At 36.6% G+C, this 25,353-nt stretch overlaps 2 protein-coding genes across 3 annotated transcripts in view; one reads left to right on the top strand and one right to left on the bottom strand.

The window, feature by feature from the left end:
* The window catches only part of CIR1 (corepressor interacting with RBPJ, CIR1), a 37,022-nt gene extending 24,816 nt beyond the window's left edge, over window positions 1–12,206 (bottom strand). Inside the window, exons 1-6 of one of the 2 annotated variants that reach the window (XM_043894187.1) lie at window positions 12,023–12,206; window positions 6,464–6,558; window positions 1,850–1,923; window positions 1,248–1,258; window positions 1,096–1,160; window positions 398–446 (exon numbers count right to left, since the gene is read on the bottom strand). In XM_043894187.1, coding sequence (XP_043750122.1) covers window positions 398–446; window positions 1,096–1,160; window positions 1,248–1,258; window positions 1,850–1,923; window positions 6,464–6,558; window positions 12,023–12,094 — 366 coding nt within the window. In that variant the 5' untranslated portion in view covers window positions 12,095–12,206. Of the gene's footprint in view, window positions 1–397; window positions 447–1,095; window positions 1,161–1,247; window positions 1,259–1,849; window positions 1,924–6,463; window positions 6,559–12,018 lie in introns of both variants that reach the window. The other variant, XM_043894188.1, reaches the window with a different exon arrangement.
* The window catches only part of SCRN3 (secernin 3), a 36,745-nt gene continuing 23,598 nt past the window's right edge, over window positions 12,207–25,353 (top strand). The window contains exons 1-5 of the mRNA XM_043894189.1: window positions 12,207–12,285; window positions 15,303–15,472; window positions 18,578–18,759; window positions 19,314–19,513; window positions 22,447–22,659. Of these exons, the coding sequence (XP_043750124.1) occupies window positions 15,314–15,472; window positions 18,578–18,759; window positions 19,314–19,513; window positions 22,447–22,659 (754 nt within the window). The 5' untranslated portion in view covers window positions 12,207–12,285; window positions 15,303–15,313. The remainder of the gene's footprint in view (window positions 12,286–15,302; window positions 15,473–18,577; window positions 18,760–19,313; window positions 19,514–22,446; window positions 22,660–25,353) is intronic.

Here is a 25,353-nt window from a genome sequence, read left to right as displayed (position 1 = left end):
ATTTTAGGCTGTATGGGCCAAAGGTTTCTGTCGCAACCACTCAACTCTGCCAATATAGCAGGAAAGCACCCACAAATAATATGTGAACGAGTAAGTACAGCAGTGTTCAAAAAGTTTTATTTTTTGACCATGAGCAAATTCTCCAAATTCCTTGAAAACTGCAGAGACCATTTTCATTATAGCCCTCACTATAAAATTTTGAATCCTATCTTTTATCATGATTTGATATTTGGATTTGTATCTTTGCTACATTTAATGTTTTCTCTCCGAGTCCTTCTACTATCTGATACAAACAGAAACCATAGAGCCCCTTTTCAGCTTAAATACCTTTGGACAACAATATAAAGAAGTGTTTATTTTGAAAAAATTATCCTTACAGAATAAACGTGTCACTTGCCTGAATACCAAAGGGCTGATCTCTGATGTTCATGTCATCTTTGGCATATCTATTAAGGAGAGAAAATGTACAAACAATATTAATAATAATAATAATAAAACTAAAAATAGTCTTATAGTTCTAAGTAAATTATGAAATGTACAACTTTAGTAAATAAATACAAGCATAAAATCTATTAGTATTTCCAAACACCACTTTATTATCAAGTATCCAGTCTGATAATCCGTGATTTTAAAAAAATGACAAAAATAAAGCTAAAGACTATGATCAAGCAAATTAGCTACATAAGACAAATCATTAAAAATAACTTTTCACATTAGTTGCTTTCTCTGGTGAATAAAAAGCAACATAGGATGGGATATCAGATAAAATTGGAGAGGGAAATGGCAACCCACTCCAGTACTCTTGCCTGGAAAACTTCATGGATAGAGGAGCCTGGTAGGCCACAGTCCATGGGGTCGCAAAGAGTCGGACACGACTGAGCGACTTCACTTTCTGTCTTTCTATAGTTCCTTTTGGAGAAGGAAATGGCAACCCACTCCAGTGTTCTTGCCTGGAGAATCCCATGGACAGAGGGGCCTGGTGGGCTATGGCCTATGGGGTTGCAAAGAGTCAGACACGACTAAGCAACTAACACACACACACATCAGATAAAATTAATGATACGTATTTTATCTTAAAAGAAAACCAGTTCTTACTTTTCTCGTGGGGCCCCTTTCTGCCATTCAAATTTGTATTCAGTCTCTCCTTCTGTTTCTTCTTTCTGAAAACATTGATTAAAGTCTTTCAGTTTTTCCATAAAATTTCAATCTATTGTAAATAAATCGAAACATAGAAAGCAGTACTTTACCTCTTTGTTTTCTTGATTGCATATCAAAAATATGGAGGAAAAAAAGGTAGGTCAAGTTAAAAACTTCAACATGAAAGTCTGCTATTATATACTACACTATGATATCACGGTATTTAATTCTAACTTGTAAGAATGTATTGCTTTGACTTTTTTCTTGTTTCACAAGATAAAATTCAAATCACTGTAGAATAAAAAACAGTACTGAATAAGAGGCAGTATTTAATTAATCTTAACAAAAGATTAATTTCTGATCTTTAAACTTCTATATTTTTCATTGACAGTGAATATTATGCCTTCTATTTACAAATATACTCGGCTAGAAGGACTAAAGACACAAATTATAAAAGAATAAATATACTTCTGGTGATGTTGAGATTTTATTTTCCTCCCCGAAGAACACGTCATGAAATTATTATTACACTAGAGAATTACTGTTAGTATTTATTCTACTATATTGCTTGTAGTATTTTAACAGATTTTATAGAATAATATCAATATTAAAAGATGAAGAGCAACTTCTAAAAATGTCTGTCATAACAGTTCTCAATCTTTAGTGACAAACACATCAAAGACTTAAAAAAAAAAGGAAATGAAGCAAGTACCTTTCTTAGCCCCTGGTGGAGCCTCATACATGAAATTAAGGCCATTCTTTACACGTTCATCTCCCATTAGCAATCTAAATAAAACAAAAGATAAGTTTTCAAATATTTTTCTAGGAGGAAAAAAACTGCAGAATAACTGTCCCTTTATACCCCTAAATTCTAAGGGAATTAGGATAAAATGTTTTTATTAGAGATAAAATTCCAGAACTACTCTTCTGACTAAATGACATCTGAAATATATGAGTGAAAATTCCAACAGTGCTGCCCCTTTATTAACTGGTTTTAAATTCTGAGTCTTTCTCAATACTTGAAAGAACCCAGCCCTCCCAACTGAAATGAGGCAAAAATGCCATGCTTACCCTTACATGCTTTTCTTAAACTTTGAAATGTTGTCTTGAAATCCTATATGCCAACACATATTTGGAATTAAGTTAAATAGTGCCAACATTTTTTTTTAATTGTGAGGAATCAGTTTAGAAAAATAAGTCTCTCTGGATTTCTTTAGGAAGTCAAATCCAATTAAAGCTTACAGGAGTCAAAGTCAGTAAGAGAATAAATAAAATTCTTTAGCAAGGCCAATGGAGAGAGAATAGTTTAAAGAAAATCTACAAGAAGTTAATTACTATGATGGACTCAATATCTACTGCATCTTAAAAATCATTTTTTAATAACTTCTTTTTCAATACCAAATGTTCCCTGTTTGGAGAACACAGTGTTCTGTTGTTCTGTTTAGAGAGATGTTTAGAGATATGTTCTGTTTAGAGGTATGTGTTTAGAGAATGTTGTTCTGTTTAGAGATATGCTGTGCTTTTTAGAAAAATAGCTCTGCAGCAAACCGAATGAATAATCAAGTTAAACCTTTTAATTCATAAGATCTATGTAAAGTACTGATTAAAAAGAAGAAACCTGAAGAGTAAACAGAATTTCCTCTTATATTTGGAAAAGGCTATCACAAAGTATAGCCTACATGATTGTAAGTCCTCTCTTATTTCCACTGGAGTTTACAAGTAACTGTAAAAGAAGACGAGGGCAAAAGGACAACAGGATCTACACCCATACCGTGGGAGATGATTCAGCAGTAAAAGGGAAGGAACCAATGACACATGCTACAACATGGATGAACTTCAAAAACATGGTACTAAATGAAAGAAGCCAGTCACAAAAAGCCACATGTTGTATGATTCCATTCATATGACATTTCCAGAATAGGTAAATCTATAGAGACAAAGTCAGTGGTTGCTTAGGTCTGAGAGGAACTGGGAGTCCAGGTTGTGGGAATGGGAAGTGACCGCTATTGGGCACAAGATTTCTTCTTCAGGTGGTGAAAATGTTCTGAAATGAGTTATGGTGATGGCTCCAAACTTTAAATATACTAAAAACCAACATATACTTTAAAGTTCATAAATTATATCTTATATTAACACCATTTAAAAAATTAACATGAAGCATATGAAAAGCTCAATATCACTAGTTATAGGGAAATGTAAGTCAAAACCATGAGATACCATGCTGCACTCATGAGAATGGTTATTAAAAAAAAAAAAAGGAAAATTACAAATGTTGGCAAGGGTGTGGATAAACTGCAACCCTTATGCATTACTGGTGGGAATGTAAAATGGTGCAGGCCCTATGGAAAACAGTTTTCTGGTTCTTCAGTAGTCAAACACAGAACTACCAGATGATCCAGCAGTTCTGCTCCTAGGTATAAACCCAAAGGAACTGAAAGTTGGGGGATGAACAGATACTGGTATGATATTATTCAAAATAGCCAAAAGATAGAAGCAATCCAGTATGGTTGACTGGGTAGACCAACTGTGGTATGTATAAACAATGGAATATTATTTGGCCATAATAAAAAATAAGCTGTGATACATGCTACAATATGGATGAATCTTGAATATGTTATACCAAGTGAAGTATGCCAGACACAAAATGACAAATATTTTTCTACTTGGGGTAATGAAAAAAAATGTTTGGAAATAGAATGGAGATGGTACACAATACTATGAATGTAATTAATGCCACTGAACTGTGCACTTAAAAAAACAATAAATTTTATGATTTATATATTCCCTTCCAAAAAAGCATTTCATTTACACTGAAACAAAAACAATATAAAATCAAAACTGGAAGATCACTGCATTTTGTGCAAAACTCAACAGGTATACAAAATAAAAGGAAAAGCTATTATATTAGTATTTATGTTTTAACTTCAACTAAAAACCTATACAGGTTCTTTCCTTTTTCCATTTTTGTTTTTTTTTGCTATTGACTCTAAGTAGAGTGAAATGATATGGATGTTCTGGCATTCTTTTATTTATCCATTCAGAATAATAAATATGATTGTCATGTTTAGGGATCAATATCCACAAACACTAAGAAATATCTAGGACATTTAAAAACACAGAAGGGAAAAAATAGGATACTAAGGAACAGAACTATTAAAGACAACATTTTTCAACAAGGAAAAATGAAAAATGTAGCAAATCACTCCAAATACTTATAAATTTGCTTCTATATACTCATAAATTCAAACAACCAAACCTAGAAGCAATGACCAAATCTAGTGTCCAGACCCTAGTTTCTAAGTATTTTTCTCAAATAAAAGGAACAGGTTGTTTCCAATGCTGGAGCATGGAAAAATAAAAAACAAATTTTTTATGATCTTATAGTGTCATGAAGTAGTTTTATTTATTTATTTTTTAAAAGGATGGAGCATGTTAAGTGGACATAGGAGTCAAGCTGATAGAGGAGGCAAAGGTCAAAACTTGAGCAAAAAAGCATGAGTATTAGATTATAACCAATTAAGTAAATATTTGAGTCCATAATGATAGGAATAAATGATTAAATAAATAAGTGAGGGAAAGGGAAAAATCCTCTTTCCAGAGAAATTCAAATTAAAAAGTGTAGAGGAATTTAGAGAAACAGAAAATCACTGTTAGAAAACCACAGTAACAATTGATGTAGGCAAGAACTATCAATGAATAATAACACTAGTGGGCGAAATTCAGGGAGAAACAGGATATTTGCATGGGTTCTTACATTTCTACCTCCACGATCTCTTTAATTATTTTAATTGGAGGCTAAGTACCCTTCAATATTGTGGTTTCTGCCATATACTGACATGAATCAGCCACAAGTGTACACGTGCCCCCTGTCCAGAACCCCCCTCCAACCTCCCTCCCCATCCCATCCCTCTGGGTTGTCCGAGTGCACTGGGTTTGAGTGCCCTGTTTCATGTACCCACAATCTCTTTATTGGTCTAACTCAACTATATTGCTGTTTCCTAATACACTCTTCACCTTCCCACCATGCTCACCTTTAATAAGCTTTGACTATATGCAGATCAGAGCTTTTCAACAGCAGTGCTATTGACATTTTGGACTTGATCATTCTTTGTGTATACTGTAGGCTGTTTTGTAGCATCCCTGGAATCCACCACTAGATGTTGTTATTACCCAACCCCTGAGCTATGACAATCAAAAAATGTGTCCAAACGTTGCCACATATCTCCTGGGGCAACAACGGCCCTCAGTTGAGAACCATGGCTCTAAATCCTTACCCTTCTTCACAGTTCAGGTTTGAACTATGTCAAATGTCACCTTTCTTTTTCTCCTTGCCGCTCCCTGTTCCCTCCCCTCTTTCACAGTCTTACTTTGTTATCCCAAATGGAATTATTTTGTCTTATGCTAGCCTGCCACAGTTTTTCTAACAGTGTATTTTCAATTAGTTATTATTTTCAGCCTTGAACTATATGTATGTACATATCTGTTATTAGATTTCTTGAGGCTAGAGAGAAGTTTTGCATCACACTTTTATATTATAGGCTACTACAATATCATTTGCTGCCTTGCATGAAGTAGGTACTCAATAAAAGTCAATCAAATTAAATAAATTAGTGAGAAAAGTACTTGACTGACTAAAACGTTTTATTTCTCCAATTTTGCTCTCAATACACTATATTTTCAAGAGAGTATTTATTTGGTAATAGTTTAGTATTACTTTGCTTAAGTTCCATGTTTTGATGAAATATAGGACTGACTGGAAGAGAAAGTGTGACCTATCAAAAGCACCACTGTTTATTTGTTTGATTAACCAAAAGAAATCAGCTTCAGAGTCAGACCTGCAAATACAAACATAAAATGACAACAGCCGGGGGTAGGGATGGCTTACACAGTAAGCCAGTGAGGAACTAGAGCTCTTATCCTATTAAAAGGACAATGACATGCAGGTCAGGTAGAGACACTTCACTTTACCTCTTGAAGCTATCTTGCGCATCTTTTCATTTCAGTGTATGTCGAAGAAATAGCTTCGTACGAGGCCTCAGTAGTTCAAGTATAGACATTTATTTTTCTTCCAAGTTTTGAGTAAGTTGGAACGTCTCTATAAACTATATATGGAGTGTATATTCACATCAATCTATATTTTATGTGAATTATGGATAAGGTTGGAAAAAGTGCCCATCTATCAATGTATGAGTAAAGATAGTTCACAGGGAATACAATCCTATCATTGGGGGCATTCAGTTAAAAAAAGGCTAGTATATGATTCAGCAAAGGATATTCTCATGCAACTGATTACTCTAAAAAATACCAGCAGAGTGGAATTTCTTACCTATTATCATATGATTCTTGCTCTTTTAGATATTGTTGCATTAACTCTTCTTGTTTCTTCTTATCATATGATATTTTCTGTTCTGCCATCCAAACCTAAATTAGTAAAGTAAAAACTTAAGTTTGTTCTCTTTTATAATAAAACATAAAATGCTATTCTATATAGTTTACAACGTATCTATTTTGGTCAGAAAGTCACAATCACAAAAGAAGAGTTGAAAATTCCAATTTATGCTTTGATACAAGTCCTAAAATATAATCACTCAAAACAGCTAAACTTTCAGGCAAGAATGTCAAAATTGAGAACCACTCTGAGCACTCAGGGTACAACAGCTTCTTGCCCTCAGTCCCTTGGATGTTTCAGAGACAAGAATGACCATCTCTCTACATGGAATACGTCTAGTGCAGAAAACACACAGGGCACATCGTTGGATGCCAGTGAGTGTCACTGATACCCCAAGAGAGGAAAAATGGAAGACAAGGAGGAGGAAAAAAGGAAAGGAGATGAGATAGATGTAGAAAAGAGGGAAGAAGCAAGAGAGAAAACTGGAGAAGGAAATGGCAACCCACTCCAGTATTCTTGCCTGGACAGAGGAGCATGGCAGGCTACAGTCTATGGGGCCCGAGAGTTGGACACGACTTAGTGACACCAAGAGAGGAAACAGATGAAACAACAGACGCATCTGATACCCTGCAGTTGCTCAAAGGCACCACCACCACAGGCTAAGTGCGTCCCTATCTGATATTCTCAGAATCATAAAAGTGGTGAAGGTAAAAAGCCCACACAGCTTATGCAAGAATATTTAATCATGTTACCTCCAGGTTTAAAAGGTATCAGTGTCTTCCCACCTTCTTTAAAGTAAAGGATAAAGTGTTTGATGACCATTCAACATAAATAGCAAGGCAAAACTGTCTCTCCCAACAAGTTGTTTTAAGAAGGTACACTTAAGGAAAAATATTTAAGACTTACATTGATAAATATTTAATACTTAAATTGATAAAGTAATTAATAATTATAATGGGGCAGATAAATGTCGTGAGAAGGACTGGGGACAAGACTGCCATTATTCAATTTTAGACACAAAACAGGAGTAGTTATTAGTATTTAATAGTACTCAGATAGGTAGGTTTTATGGGGACCACAATCTGAGATGTGGACAACAAGGATTAATATGGAGATAAAAGCTAAAACAGAAATGAAAAGAGAATCCTTCAGGAAGAGACTATCCTGGAAATTTCTTTGGTATAAGTTCCTAAAACAACTTCTACTGTCTTCATAACTAACATAATATATATGTCATAACCAATATAACATTACCAATGTAATGTTACAGTAGAAGAAAAGTCTACACTTGGGATAGGCAGTAAAAGGCACCTTTGGAATTTTCACTATAGCTAAAAATGCAAACAGTTGAAATAGAGAAATGCAAGATGTCATTGCCTGATCAAATAATACATTAATAACCACCTCCTAATGATTAAGATACTACTTCTAACAATAACTACCATTTATTTAAAGTTTTAGATTTACAAAGTTATTTTACAAGTCTCATTTGCTCAAGAGCTGAAATACATGAATATTTATGATGGATTAAAATAAAAAGTAGTGAAATATATTCTCGCCTACAAAATGCTCAGAATCTGCTAACAGAAAAACATACTAACCTTTCTGTATGTTTAAGATATTTTATAATAAAAAAGATGTGAATTGTGTAAATAAATAGTAACAGTGTTTGGCTCTGGGCAGCACAGGAAGGGGGCACATCCTGATTGTGTTTTTCATAGCTTATGTTTTTATATGGTTACATTTACACCAATAAATCCTCATCTGGGAAAAAACAGTAACAATTAAAATGGATAACAGAATACATTCAATGTAAGGTAATAGAACAAGACAGTGATTAACTTTAGGGGGCAGAGAAGAAGGCTGATATAATAGAATACTTTATAGCCAAGTTTTGGTTTTTAGAAGTTCTTTATTTTTTAAATGACATAACTATACTCACATTCTGACAAAATGTGGTCCACTGGAGAAGGGAATGCAAATCACTTTAGCATTCTTGCCTTGAAAACCCCATGAACTATACTCACATGTAGCCAATATTATTTCTGTCTTGTATATCCTTCCAAGGATGTTGACATGGATACACACGTAATATACATAACATAATATAAACACACACATACACATGCATTTTTGGTCCCTCTTTTCATGAATGGTAACATATACACAGATGGTGACTGCAGCCACGAAATTAAAAGACGCTTACTCCTTAGAAGGAAAGTTATCACCAACCTAGACAGCATATTAAAAAGCAGAGACATTACTTTGTCAACAAAGGTCCATCTAGTCAAGACTATGGTTTTTCCAGTAGTCATGTATGGAAGTGAGAGTTGGACTATAAAGAAAGCTGAGCGCTAAAGAATTATGCTTTTGAACTGTGGTGTTGGAGAAGACTCCTGAGAGTCTCTTGGACTGCAAGGAGTTCCACCCAGTCTATCCTAAAGGAGATCAGTTCTGGGTGCTCATTGGAAAGACTGATGTTGAAGCTGAAACTCCAATACTTTGGCCACCTGATGTGAAGAGCTGACTCATTTGAAAAGACCCTGATGCTGGGAAAGATTGAGGGCAGGAGGAGAAGGGGACGACAGAGGATGAGATGGTTGGATGGCATCACCGACTAAGTGGACATGAGTTTGGGTAAACTCTGGGAATTGGTGATGAACAGGGAGGCCTGGTGTGCTGCAGTTCAAGGGGTGGCAAAGAGTCAGACATGACTGAGTGACTGAACTGAACATATACAGCATGCATATATATATATATATGTATGCATATATAATACAGCATACATAAACAGAGAAAATGTATAAAATAAAATTCTATACCATGGAGATCATTCCCAGATCAGTAAACAAAATGCTTTATTTTGTAGGAGAGTAGGGTGCTGAAGAGTATCATTTCTTTGTGGAGCTACACCATCATTTATTTACCAATCTCCTGCTGTACTGGTGGGTATTAAGAAATTTCCAATCTTCTGTTATTACAAAGGCAGCTGCAATAAATAACCCTGTTACACAAGTAGCTTCAATGTGTTAAAACAGGATTTTGAAGCATATTAAAATTTTGCCAAGGGAAAAATAGGGTAAGATATCACTGACAGAGGGAACAACTCAGATAAAAGATCCAAAGGTGTAAAACAGGAATTGAGTAGTTTGATTTTACTGGAGCATAAAGTCTAAGGTTGGAGACTTCCCTGCTAGGCTAGTGGTTAAGACTGTGTTTCCACTGCAGGGGGCACGGGTGTGATCCCTGGTCAGGGAACTAAGATCCTGCATGCTGTGGGGCCAAAATTAAAAAAATAAATAAAATTTAAAATCTAAGATGTGAGAATAGCAGTAAGGGATGATGAAGGAAAAATAAGCTGGAGCCTGGTTATCTGGACTTAATTTCGGACTATCTTAGTAAGGAGCTAGAAGAAATCAAAGCTGTGCTTTAAAATGACTACTCTATGGAAGCAACCCAAATACTCATCAAATGATGAATAGATAAATAAAATGTGCCATATCTATACCATGGAATTATTCAGCAATAAAAAGGAATGTAATACTGATACATTATACATCATGAACTCTGAAAACATTATGCTAAGTGAAAGAAGCCAGTCACAAAAAAAACCCATATTGCATGATTCAGTTTATATGAAATGTCCAGAATAGGCCAATTCACAGAAATAGAAAGCAGATTAGTTGTTGGCTAAGGCTGGGGAGTGGGGAGGATTAAGGACAAATGGGGAGTGACTGTTAGTAGATATGGGTTTTGGGGAGAGTGATGAAAATGTTTTAGAACTGTTTAGCTGATGACAAAATTCATAAATACACTAAAAAAAAACCATTGAATGTCACACTTTATATGAGTGAGTGTATGGTATGCAAATTATACCTCAGTAAAACTGCTAAATAAAAAAAATAATTATTCTGATTGGTAGAGAATGGATTTGAGAGGGATCAAGGCTGGCAGCAGAAAAACCAGTGAAGAAATATAACAATCTAGGTGAAAGATGATAAGGGTCTACGTTAAGATGCAGACAGTAGTGACAAGGAGGAGAGATGGATTCAAGAGATACTTAAGAAGTAACAGCAATAGAATTTATTAGCCGACTAGATAAAGCGATGATGGAAAAAGATAAATCTTATTTCTGGCCTGGGTGACTGGATGAGGGTTGTGTTACTATCTGCATTTCCTACTTATATGAGAATAGGAGGAGAATAAAAAGATAAGTTCCACTTCAGATATGTTGAGTTTGAGATGCCTGCAGGATATCAAGATGAAATTGTCTAGTATATAGCTGTGTTCAGGTGCCTTCAGTTCAATTCAGTTGCTCAGTCGCATCCGACTCTTTGCCACCCCATGAACCACAGCACGCCAGGCCTCCTTGTCCATCACCAACTCCCAGAGTTTACTCAAACTCATGCCCATCGAGTCGGTGATGCCATCCAGCCATCTCATCCTCTGTCGTCCCCTTCTCCTCCTGCCCTCAATCCCTCCCAGTATCAGGGTCTTTTCCAATGAGTCAACTCTTTGCATGAGGTGGCCAAAGTATTAGATAGGGCCTAAGATCTGGCAGTGTAGAGTTGAGTCAGGAGTAAAAAAAGGGGTCATTAAAATTTTGAAATTGGCTGTGACTGTTAGAGAAAGCATAAAGAATAAGCAGTATGAAACTCTGGTTACCACCTGTATTGTAGGAATAGTCTAAGGATAACAGTGTGTGGGGGCACAGTTAACATTTTATTGTGCACTCCCCTCTATGTAATAGGCAGAGAGCAAGGTGGTGTTTCAAAGTCTTTATCTACACCATCTTACTTAGTCCTCATAACAATTTCAAGTCAAAGCAACTGATATGGATCATTCTTAACTTACAGATTAGGAGGCTCAAGATGAGAGATATTAAATATTTTATGCAAGGTCTCAAGGCTAAAAGTGACTGTGCTGGAATAACAGAATATAGGTCAGGTTTCAAAGCTCAGACTCATCCTACTTCACTATTCTGCTTCCCACTGCTGTAATATTCAGCATACTTTTTTTTGTACTGGATCTAATAGACCTATAAGTGGTCATTTAAAAAGCCACAGCTCAGAGGTCACCAGACAATACAAGATAAGGTGGGATAAAAAAAGGAAGCAAGGCGTGACTTTCCTTTCCTTTCCAGATCTATCTAGATAGTCTTTTTATGTATGGGATGGCAGAGCTCAGAAGCCGGGATCTCTGAGATTCGAAAAGACAACCTAACAATCTGCTGAGGGAAGTAATGAGGAACCCTGTTACCAGTCTTCATATCTCGACTATTTACATTCTGGCTGACAGAGCCGAAAGAGCAGACGGAGCCGCCTTTTCCCTGGCTGATGTAAAATAAACCTCGACGGCCAGCGGCGAGGGACAAGAACACCAGGGCTTTAGGCATGGAGAAAAGGCGGCCGTCCCAGGGGTCCCAGACACACCATCACTCTGACCTCCAGGAGGTCCTAGGAACCCAGGCGCCAAGGGCCTGCTCACTGTACTCACTTTTTTGATGTTGGATTTGGAAGCAGGATGAAAGTCCTTCTTGCACATGAAATTGGCGAAGGATTTCCCCATTTTGGGGGGTGAGCTGGGGTATGCAACCACTAGATCTGAGAGCAACGTAAACAAACTCTGCCGCTTAACCGGAACTGCGCCTCCAGTAGCAGTGGGAACTTCCGGGGTCAAAGGGAACGACTTCCGGCACTAGCTCCTCTGCCGCCCCTTCTCACTCCTTTCCCCTTTCACTCGGGTAGCTCGGAGGCCAGGTGAGGGGCGTGCTGGGGGGGAAGGGGCGGGTGAGCCCGGTAGTTGTAGGAAGTAGGAAGCCCGGATCTGCGGGGGTGGGACTGAGAGGCTCCTAGGAGGGGCTTCTAGGAGGGGCTTCTAGGATGGGCGCGGGCCAAAGCTGCGCAGTCCGCAGCTGTCTCAGGTGCTAAGTGTGTGCTGGGCGGCGGCAAGAGGTTCTGGAAGTCCGAGCAATTTATTCTGTGAACGCTGTGTCGAGTTACAGAAACCTGCCTGCACCGATTTTTCTCGTCTTGTAGTAATTCTTGCCCTAACTGTAGCAAGTTTGTGAGGATCAAACGATGGAAGCTCTTGGTGAACTAAAGCATAAAAAGTATATAAAATGTCAGCTCCACAAGAGCGAGGACTCTAGTTTGTTACCAACTGTACGGCGCCTGGTGCAGAAAGATGTCCGTAAACATTTGTTAAATGATGACTATGTTCTAGAGGTTAGTAAAGCCTCTCAAGACTGCCGCTCCTAAATGCGTTAGATGTCTTCCTAACCAGGTGACCTGTTTTCTTAGCTTATTACCCCGGTTAGGTCAGATTACCTAGTGCCCCTTGATGGTTCTTGAGATTCCAGGGTATTGAGGGTACGTGGCTGCTGCTGCTGTAGGTGATCCTTCAACCAACTCCTTTCCCAGGATGAGGTGGCGTGTGATGTCAGGAGTAAGCTTTTCTGAGAAATGTACTCTTCTGACATATAACAACAGTAACAGCGTTTATATAAGTGTCTGATGTGTTCTATGCATTGTGCAAAACGTTTTACACACTGTCTTATTAAATTCTCATAACAGCCCTTTGAGAGATTTACAGATGAGGCAGTAGGCTTAGATAGAGATTAAATAGCCTGCCAAAGTTAGGCAGTAGTGGAACTAACTTTGGAACACATATAGAAGGCGATTTAGGACATGAGTTGAAAATCACACGAAGGACTTCCCTGGTGGTCCATTGTTTAAGAGTCCGCCTGCCAATGTAGGGACACTGCTTCCGTCCCTAGTCCAGGAAGATTCCCTCATACTGCGGAGCCTCTGAGCCTGCAGTGCACAACTACTCAAGCCCAGGCTCCCAGAACCCGTGCTCTGCAAGCAAGAGTAGCCCTGGCTCCCCACAGCTGGAGAAAGCCTGCACACAGCAAGGAAGACCCAGTGTGGCCAAAAATAAGAAATTAAAAAAAAATTTTTTTTAAAGGAAGGAAAATCACACAGGAACAGAAGCATTGGTGACCTTTCTCCATCACTGAGAAAAAGAGAAAAACCCTTAGGCATTTCAGGCTGAATTTGTTTCTTTCTTACTTGGGTCATTTTGTTTTCTTTACAATGAAATATTGATTACATTTAAATCTGTTCGTGTAAAGCCATTCTAAGGTTTGGGTAGTATAAGACAAAGGAAAGAAGGAAACTGAAAACAATTTGCCATTCTAGAAGCAAATTTTGTTGCTGTTGATATTTAGTTGCTAGGTTTCTGACTCTGCACCCCATGGACTGTAACCCACCAGGCTGCTCTGTTCTGGGATTTCCCAGGCAAGAATACTGGAGTGGGTTGCCATTTCCTTCTCTAGGGGATCTTCCTGACCGAGGGATCAAACCCATGCCTCCTGCTCGGCAGGAATCTCCTGCTTGGCAAGTGGATTCTTTACCACTAAGCCAATAAGCTCTACTAAAATTGGGGATTTAAGATTTTTCCAAATTACAAATGAAGATATGATCTTGATATTAAATTATACAGTCAGGACTTAGAAGTTGAATGTGAACATAACAATTCAACAATGGGAAATAACAGTTTGGAATTTTATTGGCATGTTTTTGCTTTTGTCTGATTTAGTGAGTCTGTTTCAAAATTAAAATGTTTTAATGAACACCACCCTTGTGGCAGAAAGTGAAGAAGGACTAAACAGCCTCTTGATGAAAGAGGAAAGTGAAAAAGTTGGCTTAAAGCTCAACATTCAGAAAACTAAGATTATGGCATATGGTCCCATCACTTCATGGCAAATAGTTGGGGAAACAATGGAAACAGTGGCTGACTTTATTTTGGGGGGCTCCAGAATCACTGCAGATGGTGACTGCAGCCATGAAATTAAAAGACGCTTACTCCTTGGAAGGAAAGTTATGACCAACCTAGATAGCATATTGAAAAGCAGAGACATTACTTTGCCAACAAAGGTCCATCTTGTCAAGGCAGTGGTTTTTCCAGTAGTCATGTGTGGAGGTAAGAGTTGGACTATAAAGAAAGCTGAGCACCGAAGAATTGATGTTTTTGAAGTGTGGTGTTGGAGAAGACTCTTGAGAGTCCCTTGGACAGCAAGGAGATCCAACCAGTCCATCCTAAAGGAAATCAGTCCTGATTGTTCATTGGAAGGACTGATGCTGAAGCTGAAACTCCAATACTTTGGCCACCTGATGCGAAGAACTGACTCATTTGAAAAGACTCTGATGCTGGGAAAGATTGAAGGCAGGAGGAGAAGGGGATGACAGAGGATGAGAAGGTTGGATGGCATCACTGACTCAATGGAGATGAGTTTGAGTAAACTCCAGGAGTTGGTGATGGACAGGGAGGCCTGGTGTGCTGTGGTCCATGGGGTCGGGAAGAGTCGGACACAACTGAGCAACTGAACTGAACTGAATGAACATTCTTTGTTAGATATGTACACAAATATAGTCTTTATAGTATAGGTACAGGTGTTTCCAAATATGGAAATAGTGAAAGGAGATTCAGGGAAGACTTCAGAAGAGAAAGAGCTTGCAGGGTGAATCTGAGCTATAGACTAGAAGAAGGTACTGGTTATTCCTGTTTTCTTACTTATTCTTGTAGTGCTAGATTCATGCCCATTATTTTCTTACTGATTTCTGTAGTACAGTATATGAAATTTAAAACTTTAGTAAACATCATTTGTTAGATATGACAGTAATATCCCCAGTCATCAAGTAAACTCTGTTTTGTATATACTAAATAAAAATATTTTTCTCTTTTTATTTTCAAACTTCCATATGATTTTTAGTTTAAAAAAAAATGGAACCTTGTTCCTGTGACACTTTCGTGGCATTACCTCCAGCAACAATTTATAACAGGGTTATTTTTGGAAAAAATTCAGATAGACCCTGTGATGAAGTACAGGAAGTAGTTTATTTTCCTGCTGCAGTTCATGACAACCTGAAGGAACATCTTAAGGTAGGTGAAATGCATGTTTTGTTAACAATATTTTTCTTTAAAAATGTCAAAAACAGGGGGTACTCTTTTGCCCCCTTCTGATGCCTATGTCAGAAGCTTTCTCTATCTCCTTTATACTTTAATAAAACTTTATTACACACACACACACACACAAAAAAAAGGGGGTACTCTTTTGCCCCCTTCTGATGCCTATGTCAGAAGCTTTCTCTATCTCCTTTATACTTTAATAAAACTTTATTACACACACACAAAAAAAAATGTCAAAAACAGTGTTTAAAAATCACTTGCTATCTGGCAGAAGCTATAGAAGTTAAAAAATCAAAGAATTTAAATTTCATAAATAATTTGAGTCAGAACTAGAATTCTGGTCTTTTAGTGATTTGGAGAAAGCTGAAATAATTATTGTTAGTTCTTTGAGCAAATATTTGAATGCTTACCATATGCAAGCATGTTGAATAGGGGAAAGAGTTAAAGCTTGCTGTCAAGACTGGTTCTGTCTTGCTTTTAACAGTTCCCTACCTTAACAACAGGCTTCCCAGGTGTCTGGGTGGTAAAGAATCACCTGCCAAATAGGAAACAGGGGCTGAATTTCCTGGGTTGGGAAGATCCCTTGGAGAGGGAAATGGTAACCCACTCTAGTATCTTGCCTGGAAAATCCCATGGACAGAGGAGACTGGTGGAGAAGATTCCACCTGCTGTGGGTCAGCTACACCCTTGTGCCACAGCTATTAAACACCACAGCAAGAGAAGCTACCTCACACACCACAGCAAGAGAAGCTACCTCACACACCACAACTAGAGTAGCTCCTGCTGACCACAACTCGAGAAAGCGTGGGTGCATCAACAAAAGACCCGGCTCAGACAAAAATAATAATAATAAAATATCTGAAAGCTTCAAGAATGCTGTGGTAAACACCATTTTAGAGCTCATGGAATTAAGATCCTAGGAGTGGCTATGGAGGAAGATCCTAAATTGCAAAGATTTGTTGTTGCCGGCTTTCAACTTAAGTCAATTAGTTATGAATGTCAACCTATCATAAAAATGCCAGCATGCTGCATCTGGTTAAAGGAGGGGAGAAAAGATTTTACTTTATTTGCCTTGTTTACCCACCCTGCCCTGTAATGCCTATAATCATGAAGATGGAATAAATTGTAACATTTAGTTTCTATCATTAAAAAAAAAAGACAAGTTTTGTCTTCCAGGAGCTTAGAGTCTAGTAGAGGAATAGGATGTGTATGTAACTAACCACCTTGTAAAGAAGGATGAAGTTTCAACACCAAATTTAAGAGCAGCAGATTGTGACAGCAGTGGGGAAGAAGCAATTAATTCAGACTAGGAATCAAAGAAGGCTTTACCAGAGGTTGGGCTTTCAGCTGGAATTTGATGCACAAAAAGGATTCTGATTGGTGTAGAATAGAAACAGTCATTCCAGGCTCTGGAAATAGCAGTTTTATCATCAGAAGAGGTTTTCTTGATCCAGTGATAACTGTCAATACTATGCACTAGTCATTTGATAGTATACATGTCAATTAAAGGATCCTTTAAAATTTTTTTTATTTAAAAAATCCATTTAGCATGGAATTTAAAGGGAAAATTTCACACTATGCTTTTATTGCTAAATTATTTATTTTTAGATTCCATTTTTACTGATATTCTAGTACCAAGATATATTAAATATTAGATGTTTTATGTATCCGTTGTTCCTCCATATCCTTGTGGAATTGGTTCCAGGACCCCCTAGGATATCAAAATCATTTGATGCTCAAGTCCCTTATATAAAATGACATATACATGCATATAACCTATGCACATCCTCTCATAAACTTTATTTTTTTTTAGGAATTGTATCAATTTTATATCTCTCATTCACTTATTTTCCTTTTGAAACGCTCAAATCAAAGCAGGTGTTTACAAATATCTTTCTTTAAAATGGTTGCAATCATAATAATAGTACATTTGATTCATAAGTTCAATTTCCCAAAATATTTAGTTTGGAATCAATCCAAAACAAAATATTACATTATTCAAAAGAGATAATATCTCAGGAAATGTATGCTATGATCAAGTATATATTAAAAACAGTTATAGTCCACATGTGTCTTTCATTACAATTTTATTTTAAACATATATGTTGATTGCTATGTGAGGAAGATTTTGCAGAGACAATAGGAATTGCAAGTTACTGCAGACCTTTCTGTGGCCATCCTTATCTCTCATAAACTTTAAATTATCTCTAGGTAGTACAATATGTACGTCATGTGAATAGTTGTAAATACAATATAAGTGCTATGTAAATAGCTTCCAGCAAGTGGCAAATTTGTTTTGCTTTTTGGAATGTTTTGGAATATTTTTTTTGCTGAATATTTTTGGTCAGTGTTTAGTTGACTGTGTGGATGTGGAACCTGTGGATATGGAGGGCTAATTGTACTAGGCCAGTGTTTTCTTTTGATGAGACTATTTACTCATTGTGGATCCATTTCTGTTTTATCTCTTCATATTTATCTCACCTACCCTGTAAGCCAGTAGTTCTTGTTCTTTTCACAGTTGTGGATAAACCTGATGGGTGAATTCCACATGTGACATGGGCTTCTATGGCAATCACTTGTATTTAAGGGCTGCCATATGGAATGTATATCATTAATCAACAAACACTGGACGTTGAGTTTGAGATCTCTTTCTTTACATTTCAGCTCACATACATCTTCCTTTACAATATGTTTCAAGATTTCACAACTAGAAACTCTCTCCTAAGCTTCTATTGGCACCCCATCTTCACTTTTCTTCATAGTCCTTATACTTTGTATTTCCTTGTGTCTTAGTAATGTACAAGTCTTAGTTTCTTGAAAGCAAGATCTGTATCTGATTCACTGTTATAACTAATATATTTCTTAGCAGACAGGAGAGGCTTAGTACATATCTGAATGAATAAATGCTCTTAGGGACAATTCTGAATATTTTTTAAGGGTAATGCCTTTATAATTGAAATTTTCAATTTAGTTATAATTTCTTTCATAATAGTCAGGCCTTTGATCGATTTTAAGATTCTAGACTTTGATAACTTTTCTTTTTCAGTTTTATTGTTGTTGCTATGACTTTCTTTACAGTGTACTTACATAGAAATTGATCAAGTTCCTGAAACATATGCTGTTGTCCTTAGTCGCCCAGCTTGGTTATGGGGAGCAGAAATGGGAGCCAATGAGCATGGAGTTTGCATTGGGAATGAAGCTGTATGGGGAAGAGAAAAAGTTTGTGATGAAGAGGCACTGCTGGGCATGGACCTTGTCAGGTTATTTTTTGGTTACATTTTTGCACTATAGAACTTGTCTAAGTTTAAAATTTTGGTGTAACTCTTAACATGTTTTATCTTCCTTTTTTCCCCCATTTTTTTGGACTTGATACTTTATAGTTTGTGTTAACAATGCTTCAGAATACAGGTATGCAATTTCAAGACTCTCAAATGTCATTAATTAGGAGAAGGAAAGGAATTGAAAATTATGATTCATTGGAAGTACTTAACATACTTTATTAGACCATAACTAATTCTCACAGTTACCTTATGGGCTATTATTATTATCCTGATTTTACAGATGAGAAATCTGGAGATTTAGAGATAATCAGCTTGCAAATAAGTTACCAAGTTGGAATTTGAACACTGATCTTTGTTTTCATCATCCGAAACTAACTTCAGAAGGAATAGATTAGAAGTTGGATTTGCCTGTATCTATTAACTTGAAGAGGCTTTTCTTTGAACATAAACACAAAATCTCATGTGCATGAAATTATTTAAGAAAAATAATGGAAGTTTCTTTTAATCTGAGAGCTTTAATATTTTTATTTTAGACTTGGCCTTGAAAGAGGTGATACAGCTGAAAAAGCCCTCAATGTCATTGTTGATTTATTAGAAAAATATGGCCAGGGTGGAAATTGTTCAGAGGGCAGGATGGTATTTAGCTATCACAACAGTTTCCTGATAGCGGATAGAAATGAAGCCTGGATTCTGGAGACTGCAGGAAAGTACTGGGCAGCAGAAAAAGTAGAAGGTATGGACAGCTTTTCATGATTTAATTTGTTTTACAGTTAATAAAATACCTCCTAATTGCAGACATTTCATTTAGTTGTTTTTCAAGATTTATACTCCAGTGCAATGAAGGGGAAAACTGCAGGGGAAATGAAAAAAAGTGAAAGAACTCTATAAAGAGCTTTCTTGAAAAAGAGGAAAAGGTGCTATCATCTCTTTTTCATAAATATGATATTAATTTCATATAACCTATGTACATTTTCTGTGAAGTAACTCTTGTATGCTTTATAGTAGTTTTTTACCTTTTAATGAGATAAAATCATTACTTTATTATTTTTTCATCTTTTAAACTTTGGGCTGAACTCCAGAATTTCCTCACGTGTGGATATGGAGGTGAGGACTAGGGAGTGTTACTGGGGAATGGTGATTGTGAGTTAGTGGTGAGAAAGAATGTGTTAGTAGTAACAGTGGTAAAGTGTAAACATTTAATGTCGTTGAGTAAATAAAACAATTGCTTTAGAATGCTTTGCTTTTTTTTTTCTTGATTTCTTTGTGATCATATATACTCATTTTCCAGTGAGGAAATTCAGAGATATGAAATTATGTACTCAGGGCAGTGAATGATAGAAGTTATTGTTTTTAACTTTTATTTATTTATTGTTTTAGCCTTAGAATTTAAATATTTCCATCCTGACTCTTTGTTCAGAATTCTTTCACTTGAGTATAGTCTTGTGCTAAGGCATGTTCACATACTTTTTGTGTACTTACCCTCTGGATCTCATAGTTTTACAGATAGACATGTGAAAATATTAAATAGTACATGAATAATACATACATATATATGCCATGAATATTTAAAGAAAGGAAAAGTCATTGTGAACTGGAAAAGTTTAGAAAATCTTCATGAAGGTAGCTTTGAGCTTTGCAGGATTTGGATGCTATTTTTCACAACAGGTTATTGACAGTTGTTTTGATGGACATTTTATTTTATATTTTGCATGCATGTTTATTAATACATAAAATTTAATTGAGACTATTTTTCTTATTATGATAATTGGCCTGATCATACCATTAATTACTTTTTTTTTGTCAAGTATGCTACATACAAGAGAAAAATGAGTAAGTGTTTTTTTGTTGAAAAAGTGAGCCACACCAAGCCATCCGAAACGAACACCTTCATTGAGTCTGATTATTCAGTTGCAGATTAACTTTGCCAACTTGTTTCTCTTCCTAATGGTAAATGAGCCCAAGAACTACATAGCTTAACTGTAGGGAATTATCTTACTAGATTGAAAATTCTTCCCTGACTTTGATTCTGTCATGACTTAAGTCTATTATTGTAGTGAGACCATCCCAAGAATGACTTCATTAGAGTAATTTAACTGATTTCTACTTGGCTGACTATCATTCTAAACTGTTTTAAAATGTTGTTAATTTTTATTTATCATATCTATTTCATTTATTATGATTTGTTTAGAATAGGCTTTTATTGTTTCTTCTATTTTGTATTTTAATTGTAAATTTTGTTATAACTTAAGTGTCATATTTTTAGAAGCCTCCTATATCTGTTCTAAACTTACTTATGGCTATTTTTTAAACAGTAATTCACATAAAAGACTAATTTCTAAAATATATAAATAACTGTCAAAATTCAGCCGTAAAAAGACAATCCAACTAGAAAAATGAACAAGAAGACACAAAGAGACATTTTGCCTAAAGAGATATACAGATATCACAAAAGCTCATGAAATAATGTTTAACATCATTACCCATTAGGGAAATGCAAACTAAAATCACAATGAGATATTATTATACCTCTATCAGAATGGCTGAGAAATTTTTAAATTTTATTTATTTTAATTGGAAGATATTTGCTTTACAGTATTGTGTTGTTTTCTGCCATACATCATGAATCAGCCATAGGCATACATGCGTCTTAAACCTCGCTCTTGAACCTCCTCCCACCTCCCACTCTATCCCACCCTTCTAGGTTGTCACAGGGCACCGGTGTGAGCTCCCAGCATCATACAGCAGATGGCTATCATACTGGCTATCTGTTTTACTGGAATGGCTAAAGATTTTTAAATGACACTCCCAAATGCTAGTGAGAATGTGGAGAATGGGTCACTGATACATTGCTAGTACGAATATACAGTCACTCAGGAAAACAGTTTGGCAGTTAAAAAAAGGATCTTAATATGCAACTATGATACTGTGTAGCACTTACAATCTTGTGCATTTATCTCTGAGAAAGAAAACTTAAATGCACACAAAAACCTGTACATGAATTTGTATAGCAGCTTTTTCCACGATAGGCAGAAACTGGAAACAACGAAGCAGTCCTTTAACTGGTGAATATTTAAATAAACTGTAGTATACCTATACCATGGAAAACTACTCAGCAATAAAAAGGAATGAACTGTTGATACATATAATAACCTGGAATAATCTTTAGGGAATTAAACTGAGAGGGGAAAAAAAAGCCTAAAGATTATATATTGTATGATTCCATTTATATGGTTTTTTTTGAAATGACAATTATAGGAATGAATAACAGATGATTGCCTGGGGTTTATGAAAAGGTGGGTGTAGAGATAAGTGGCTGTGGCTATGAAAGGGCAACATGAGTGATCATTGTGATATAATCTTGGCAGTTTGAATATCAATATTTTGGTTGTGATATCATACAAGACGTTACCATTTGGGGAGACAGTATAAAGGTGCATAGTTTGTTCTTTAATTCTTATAATTGCATGTGAATCCATAGTTACCTCAAAATAAAAAGTTTAATTTAAAAAAGTTATTTATTCATGTGTAATAAATAGATATACATGGTACAACATTTAGAAGTCTATATTTACATTGAAATAGTGATTAAGGATCATAATGTACAGAGATAGATACATTACATTAAATGTGACTTTTCTTCTCCTTTCCTCTCTTCTTTGAAAATAGAGGGAGTTCGCAATATTTCTAATCAGCTTTCTATAACGACAAAAATTGATCGGGAACACCCAGACATGAGAAACTATGCCAAGCAGAGAGGTTGGTGGGATGGGAAAAAGGAATTCGATTTTGCTGCAACATACTCTTATCTTGATACAGCCAAGATGATGATTTCACCAGGCAGATACTGTGAAGGCTACAAACTTCTGAATAAGCATAAAGGTAATTTTAAATAATACTAGAATGAAAATATTTCGTGTATATATAAAGTAGGTATAATAAAGTTTGGGTTCTGGCAAATTATTCTAAGTAAAGATATATATTTATTAAAACTGAAAGTATTGTGATATTGTAAGCTATTTTTTGAGATGAGTGAAGTGCTATATAATTGTGAGAGGGTAACAGTAATGATTCTTTTTGAAGAACAAGTTCAGATTTGCAATCCTCAAATCCTTTTTTCAGTTCTTATTAATATTCTTAAAGCCAAATTTATATTACTTTCATTGTCAGAATTCACTGGAACATGGAGATAGTTTTCTTTGACTCTTGCTCCTACTTTTTTTTAATCTTTTGATAGTACCCTGGATATTTTCTAATTTCAAAAGTTGTATCTCGAATGAGCAGATATAAGAATTCTCCCTTTTCACTCCTAAACTCTAGAACTGTTGAATAAAATATTTAAACATTAAGGACGTATACAGCTAGGTTTAAATACAAGAAGAGGAAATCGTTAGGTACCAAAAATGAAGAGAGAACTCACATTGTCAGCAAGATTTGAGGTATCTTTTCTCTGTGCAGTTCAACTTCTGTGTCAAAGAGGATATCATGGACAAGATATCAGCCTTGCAGGCCACTTTTAACATCCATGTGAATGTAGGTGCCTAGCAGAAAGACTAATCTGGGGAGCAGGAACTGGACTACTTACTAAGATCAGTACTCTGCTCCTGGCCCAGAGTCCCAGCTGGAATTGAGATGTCTGCTGTGCCAGGCTATGGGTCAGTACAGTCTCTTGTGAGCAACTGAACTCTGATGTATGTGTATTTTGTATTATGTATAATTATATTTATGGAAATGTCTGCTTCTCCATTGAATTCTGTCAGTTTTTGCTTAATGTATTTTCAATTCAGTTCAGTTCAGTCACTCAGTCATGTCTAACTCTTTGTGACCCCATGGACTGCAGCACACCAGGCTTCCCTGTCCATCACCAACTCCCAGAGCTTACTCAAACTCACGTCCGCTGGGTCAGTGATGCCATCCAACCATCTCATCCTCTGTTGTCCTTCTCTTCCTGCCCTCAGTCTTTCCCAGCATCAAGGTCATTTCCAGTGAGTCAGTTCTTCGCATCAAGTAGCCAAGTATTGGAGTTTCAGCTTCAGCATCAGTCCTTCCAATGAACACTCAGGACTGATTTCCTTTAGGATTGACTGTTTGGATCTCCTTACAGTCCAAGGACTCTCAAGAGTCTTCTCCAACACCACAGTTCAAAAGCATCAATTCTTTGGCGCTCAGCTTTCTTTATAGTCTAACTCTCACATCCATATATGACTAATGGAAAAATCATAGCGTTGACCAGACAGACCTTTGTTGGCAAAGTAATGTCTCTGCTTTTCAATATGCTGTCTAGGTTGGTCATAGCTTTTCTTCCAAGGAGCAAGAATCTTTTAATTTCATGGCTGCAGTCACCATCTGCAGTGATTTGGGAGCCTGAAAAAATACAGTGTCTCACTGTTTCTGTTGTTTCCCTGTCTATTTGCCATGAAGTAATGAGACTGGATGCCATGATCTTAGTTTTCTGAATGTTGAGTTTTAAGCCAACTTTTTCACTCTCCGCTTCACTTTCATCAAGAGGCTGTTTACTTCTTCCTTCACTTTCTGCCATAAGGGTGGTGTCATCTGCATATCTGAGGTTATTGATATTTCTGCTGGCAATCTTGATTCCAGCTTGTGCTTCATCCAGCTGACATTTCACATGATGTACTCTGCATATAAGTTAAATAAGCAGGGTGACAATATACAGCCTTGAGATACTCCTTTCCTGATTTGGAACCAGTCTGTTGTTCTATGTCTAGTTCTAACTGTTGCTTCTTGACCTACATACAGATTTCTCAGGAGGCAGGTATGGTGATCTAGTATTCCCATCTCTTTAAGAATTTTCCAGTTGTTGTGATCCACACAGTCAAAGGCTTTGGCGTAGTCAGTAAAGCAGAAGTAGATGTTTTTCTGGAACTCTTGCTTTTTTGATGATCCAACGGATGTTGGCAATTTGATCGCTGGTTCCTCTGCCTTTTCTAAATCCAACTTGAACATCTGGAAGTTCACAGTTCACGTACTGTTGAAGCCTGACGTGGAGGATTTTGAGTATTACTTTGCTAGCGTGTGAGATGAGTGTGATTGTGTGGTAGTTTGAGTATTCTTTGGCATTGCCTTTCTTTGGGACTGCAATGAAAACTGACCTTTTCCAGTCCTGTGGCCACTGCTGAGTTTTCCAAATTTGCTGGCATATTGAGTGCAGCACTTTCACGACATCATTTAGGATTTGAAATAACTCAATTGGAATTCTATCACCTCCACTAGCTTTGTTTGTAGTGATGCTTCCTAAGGCCCACTTGACTTCACATTCCAGGATATCTGGCTCTGGGTGAGTGATCACACCATTGTGCTATCTGGATCATGAAGATCTTTTTTGTATAGTTCCTCTGTGTATTCTTGCCACCTCTTCTTAACGTCTTCTGCTTCTGTTAGGTCCATACCATTTGTGTCCTTTATTATGCCCATCTTTGCATGAAGTCTTCCCTTGGTATCTCTAATTTTCTTGAAGAGATCTCTAGTCTTTCCCATTCTGTTGTTTTCCTCTATTTCTTTGCACTGATCGCTGAGGAAGGCTTTCTTATCTCTCCTTGCTATTCTTTGGAACTC

The sequence above is a fragment of the Cervus elaphus genome, chromosome 33 (genome assembly GCF_910594005.1).
Source record: "Cervus elaphus chromosome 33, mCerEla1.1, whole genome shotgun sequence".
NCBI lineage: Eukaryota > Metazoa > Chordata > Mammalia > Artiodactyla > Cervidae > Cervus > Cervus elaphus.
Note: the sequence above shows the minus strand (reverse complement) of the source record. Positions and strands in the feature narration are given on the sequence as shown.